At 46.0% G+C, this 6056-nt stretch overlaps 1 protein-coding gene across 1 annotated transcript in view; it reads left to right on the forward strand.

Moving 5' to 3' along the window:
* The window catches only part of LOC112070026 (tight junction protein ZO-2-like), a 23400-nt gene extending 17776 nt beyond the window's left edge, over positions 1 to 5624 (forward strand). The window contains exons 6-7 of the mRNA XM_070438810.1: positions 1762 to 2166; positions 5435 to 5624. Of these exons, the coding sequence (XP_070294911.1) occupies positions 1762 to 2166; positions 5435 to 5624 (595 nt within the window). The remainder of the gene's footprint in view (positions 1 to 1761; positions 2167 to 5434) is intronic.
* Positions 5625 to 6056: the final 432 nt, after the last annotated feature.

The following is a 6056-nucleotide window of genomic DNA, read 5'->3' on the forward strand; positions in this document are numbered from 1 at the left end:
CACGACACACAAGATTGATAGTATTGTAATGTACATGCTGTGCATCAGTTATTGAGTGGCAGGTCTGTTTTGACTCAGGGCTCCAGTAGGCGCACGGTCTGTGGATGTAGTGTCACAGTCACACCAGAACACGGTCTGTGGATGTAGTGTCAGTCACACAGAACACAGCCTGTGGATGTAGTGTCACAAGTCGCACGAAAAAGCCTGTGGATGTAGTGTCCAGTCACAGCAGAACACAGCTGTGGATGTAGTGGTCACAGTCACACAGAAACAGCTGTGGATGTAGTGTCACAGTCCACAGAAACACAGCCTGTGGATGTAGTGTCACAGTCACACAGAACACAGCCTGTGGAATGTAGCTGTCACAGTCACACAGAACACAGCCTGTGGATGTAGTGGTCACAGTCCACACAGACACAGCCTGTGGATGTATGTCAGAGTCACGACAGAAACAAGCCATGATGGATGTAGTGTACAAGTCACACAGAACAAGCCATGTGGATGTATTGTCAGAGTCACCAGAAACACAGAAGGGTAGTCAGTCACATGAACCTGTGGAGTGAGTTCACAGTCACACACGAACACAGACTGTGGATGTATGGTCACAGTCACACAGAACACAGCCTGTGGATGTAGTGTCACAGTCACACAGAACACAGCCTGTGGATGTATTGTCAGAGTCACACAGAACACAGCTGTGGATGTATGTCAGAGTCACACGAACACAGACTGTGGATGTAGTGCACAGTCACAGAACAAGCCTGTGGATGTGTGTCACAGTCACACAGAACACAGCCTGTGGATGTTTTCACATGATCTGTGTGGATGGTGAAGAGCGACTGCGTGTTTGGCACAAGGAGACTACGCCTTCTAACAGAGGGCTAATAACAGGCTGTTACTCACTGTAAATATCACGTGTGTGTGTGTGTGTGTGTGTGTGTGTGTGTGTGTGTGTGTGTGTGTTGTGTGTGTGTGTGTGTGTGTGTGTGTGTGTGTGGTGAAAGCGGATTAAAACACAAATACCAGGAAATGTTCATCTCTTTCAAAGCATTGGTGATGAGAAAACAAGGCAGCAGTATTTTGGCTGTTGTACATTTAAGGGAGATTGAGATCAGATAGTTATGTTAAGTTATTGACACAGAGGAGAGATTTAAGGCAGATAGATTTATCTAGCTGATCTGTGAATAACCTATTTCTCCCAGTCAGTTCAGGAGACCAGTTGGCAGTGAAAGTTCTTTCAGGATGTGCTGAATAAAGCTGTCTTTCCTCTCTCCAGCCTGTTTGAGCTCATTCCTTCACGGTTACATCTGTGTGTGTGTGTGTTTGTGTGTGTGTGTGTGTGTGTGTGTGTGTGTGTGTGGTGTGTGGTGTTGTGTGTGTGTGTCCGTCCTTGAAGCAAATGAATTCCTGCACTGTTTGACAGTGTAAAGCCATGGCTGCTAACTGAGCACTGATTTCCTGATATCAGCATCAATGTCAAACATAAAGGGCACATCTAGGATTCATAAAACATTTATCAAATTCAAAAACACAGAACGAGGGATACAACACACACACACACACAATTATAGCCAAGAGTATTCAGGGCACAGATGTATTCTTTATGGAAATGGCTTTGGTTAGTGGTCCTAAGTAATCCTTATCGGTAGGAAAGGCAGAAATATAGGGGTATTTTGAATTTATCTACATTAACACGGGGTACTATCATTTACTAATGTACCCTAATGTATACATTTTATTCATTATTCTGTCATCTGACAGTACAGTGGGACTCTACAGCGCGGGACTCTACACAGCGGGGCCTACACAGCGGCTCTACACAGCGGGGCTCTCTACACAGCGGGGCTCTACACAAGCGGGGCTCTACACAGCGGGGCTCTACACAGGCGGGGCTCTACACAGCGGGACTCTACACAGCGGGGCTCTAACAGCGGGGCTTCTACACAGCGGGACTCTACACAGCGGGACTCTACAACAGCGGGACTCTACACAAGCGGGACTCTACACAGCGGGGCTCTACACCAGGCGGTGGCTCTACACAGTGGGGCTCTACAGCAGCGGGCTTAACAGCGGGGCTTACACAGTGGACTCTACACAGGGGGTCTACACGCGGGCTCTACACAGTGGGGCTCTACACAGTGGACTCTACCAGTGGGACTCTACACAGTGAGCTCCTAGGGAAAGGGGTGTCCAACTTACGGTATTCTCCAACTGAAGGAGTCTTTGTTAAGTGGGCAAAAAAAAACAAAAACAGGAAAATAAAAAGACACTTAACAAACCCTTAAAAACGTTTGACATTTCCAGCGGATCAAAACGGTTTGAAATGCAGTTCGTATTGAGTCCTGTTACGGGTCGTAAAGATGTCATTTTAACTAGTTTTTGCCCACTGGGTGAGAATTTCAAAAAAGCTCAAAGGCTGCCTTTACACAGGCAGCCAATCCGGATATTTAGCTAAATTATTGGCAAAAGATCAGAATTCGGCGCCTGTGAGCCTTTGAGTTTGACTGTGTAGCAGCCAGGTGGTGTGTTTACCTGCCGTTGCTGATCTGTGGAGGGGAGTGTCTGGAGTGGTCGGAGGGTTCAGACCGCCTGTCAGGGGAGCGGGACCGGCTGCTACGACCGTCTGTCATGGGATGGTGAATGGTCGGACGGCCACCGAATGGTATCTGAAATGTCTGTGTTGCAAAAACACACACACAACACATATTCAACTACATAATGTACACTGAAAAAAATATATAAAAAACGCAAATGCAACAATTTCAAAGATTTTACAGTTACAGTTCATATAACGAAATTAGTCAATTTAAATAAATTCATGAGAGTCTCTAACTCATGGATTTCACATGACCGGGAATACAGATATGTATATGTTGGTCACAGATACCGTTGGTGGGTGCAATCAATTATCAAGTAGAACAGAAAACCAGCAGGGTCAGAGTTGAATACCCCTGCCCTAGAGTTTAAGGCTGGGGAGGGGAATTGTTTTAAGGACCCCTTTAGGTATAATATTTGATGAAACATTGAAGTTGACCTTACTGCTATTAGCCCATAGAAACGCATTGAATAACAGATTCATACATGGAAAAACAAAACAATAGCCTCCCGAGTGGCGCAGCGGTCTAAGGCACTGCTGTGCTTGAGGCGTCACTACAGATCCGGGTTCCATCCTGGGCTGTATTGCAGCCGGCCGCGACCGGGAGACCCATGAGGCGACGCACAATTGGCCCAGCGTCTTTAGGGGAGGGTTTGGCCGGCAGGAATGTCCTTGTTCCCTCGCGCTCTGGCGACTCCTGTGGCGGGCCGTGTGCATGCACGCTGACACGGTCGACCTGTTGTGCAGTATTTTCTCAACACATTGGTGCGGCTGGCTTACCGGGTTAAGCGAGCAGTGTGTCAAGAAGCAGTGCTGCTTGGCAGGGTTGTGTTTCGGGGGACGCATGGCTCTCAACCTTCGCCTCTCCAGAGTCCGTACGGTAGTCGTAGCGATGGGACAAGAGGAATTGCAGAAAGTTTGTTTTAAAACAGCACAATTTTGTCTCTGATGCCAAGAAGAGGGCCTCTAAATTGGCCACCCCCACCACCTAAACCCCATTTTGATCCAGGAGAAACCCTGTATGTGTGTGTTTTTAGGTGCTCACACACACTCACTTCCCCCTGTCCTGTCAATAGGCAGCAGTTTGCCAGTAGAGTTGTAGTTGTGCCAGTCATGTGATGAGGGGCTTGGAGAAGGGAATTATATTCAGCCCGATGGCCACTGGCCGCAAAAGGTATGCATTTTTTTTAGGGGGATTATGGCCACACAAAGGGGATGCAGCCGGGAAATTCGAGGCATTATCAAGTGCTTGTCAAATTGTGAATGAGAGACTGATGAAGTGTGTACAGCCTGAGCAAAAAAAAAACAAATCAGAGCTGATGCCTTTCAATCGACTTTTTTCAAATCGTCATCGCATCATGCAGCCTTGGAATGTATTAAACATCAAAACATATTGCCCAATGTTTGTAAAACATCTAAAGTTACATTAATAMATCTAAATTAAGGAAATAGAAGTATCTGTTTCTTTGTTAAACGCTCAACACAGAATAGCTACATGTGAACACTCCCTCAAATCGCTTGGAGAAAATATCCTTTCTATTTTATTTCAGCTTTGTTCAATTTTATTCTTCACATAAAATAATGCCATGGAATTCTAAGCAAATCTTGTCTGCTAAATTAACTAGTGTAGCCCACAGCCATATGCTAGCCAGATCAGGACCTAACATAGAACAACTCAGAGTATGCTATTCTGTTCTTCTGAAATAACACATTTTCTTCATTTCATGTTTCTTTAGACCTGTCTAAAATAAATAATTGGATTTATTGTGAAGTGTAGGCTATATTACATGTGTAGTTGATGTGGTAGGCTATATTACATGGATTTATTGTGAAGGTGTAGGCTATATTACATGGATTATTGGTAAGGTGTAGGCTATATTACATGATTGGATTGGAGAACGTGTAGGCTATATTACATGGATGTATTTGAAGGGTAGCTAATGTATGATGATTGTGAAGGTGTAGGCTATATTACATGGATGTATTGTGAAGGTGTAGGCTATTACATGATGTATTGTGAAGGTGTAGGCTATATTACATGGATGTATTGTGAAGGTGTAGGCTATATTACATGGATGTATTGTGAAGGTGTAGGCTATATTACATGATGTATTGTGAAGTGTAGGCTATATTACATGGATGTATTGTGAAGGTGGTAGGCTATATTACATGGATTGTATTAGACTTTTTAAAATATAGATGTTCTAAAGTTCTGCATCAGTGGCTTGTAGGCTGTGAGTGGAATCCAGGAGATGCTACATTGTGTCTGTTAATTAACGGTCAATTACCGTGAGACCGGACAGTTATTTGCTTGATGACGCTGACAAAATGTCATGACCGCCACATCCCTATTCATAACACACACTGTTCAACACCCTCTGTTGACGGAGAGAAGATCTAGCAAGTTTTAAAGCTTACTTCCTTATTTTCTACACATTTTGTCATGGGTGTCAGATACAATTTTGCAGTTTTAAAGCAAATTTTCTTGCAATTCTATACATTTTGCCATGTCTAATGTGTGATATTTGAGTGACTCGAACATTACTACAAAATCTTTGCCCTAAAAAAACCGTTAGCTAAAAAAACGTTAGCTGACATGGGCTAGTTGATCTGGATATTTCTAACAAGCTCTAAGGTATGCAATGACTCCCCTGCTGCCCCTGCTGACTCCTGCCCTACAGCAGCTAGCACCACTTACCAGGCCTCTGCTCTGTTTCCCACGACAGTACCCTGCAGGACAGCTAGCACCACTTACCAGGCCTCTGCTCATTTCCAACGACAGTATCCTGCAGACAGCTAGCACCACTTACCAGGCCTCTGCTCTGTTTCCCACGACAGTAACCGCAGGACAGCTAGCACCACTTACCAGGCCTCTGCTCTGTTTCCCAACGACAGTACCCTGCAGGACAGCAGCACCACTTACCAGGCCTCTGCTCTGTTTCCCAACGACAGTACCCTGCAGGAAGCTAGCACCACTTACCAGGCCTCTGCTCTGTTTCCCAACGACAGTACCCTGCAGGACAGCTAGCACCACTACCAGCCTCTGCTCTGTTTCCCAACGACAGTACCCTGCAGGACAGCTAGCACCACTTACCAGGCCTCTGCTCTGTTTTCCCAACGACAGTACCCTGCAAGGACAGCTAGCACCACTTACCAGTCCTCTGCTCTGTTTCCCAACGACAGTACCCTGCAGGACAGCTAGCACCACTACCAGGCCTCTGCTCTGTTTCCCAACGACAGTACCTGCAGGACAGCTATGCACCACTTACCAGCTCTGCTCTGTTGCCTCTCAGCCCCTGTGTTTTCCCAACGACAGTACCCTGCAGGACAGCTAGCACCACTTACCAGCCTCTGCTCTGTTTCCCAACGACAGTACCCTGCAGGACAGCTAGCACCACTTACCAGCCTCTGCGCTTCTGTTTCCCAACGACAGTACCCTGCAGGACAGCGCTAGCACCAC

Source organism: Salvelinus sp. IW2-2015, unplaced genomic scaffold, assembly GCF_002910315.2.
Source record: "Salvelinus sp. IW2-2015 unplaced genomic scaffold, ASM291031v2 Un_scaffold1203, whole genome shotgun sequence".
Classification (NCBI taxonomy): Eukaryota; Metazoa; Chordata; class Actinopteri; order Salmoniformes; family Salmonidae; genus Salvelinus; species Salvelinus sp. IW2-2015.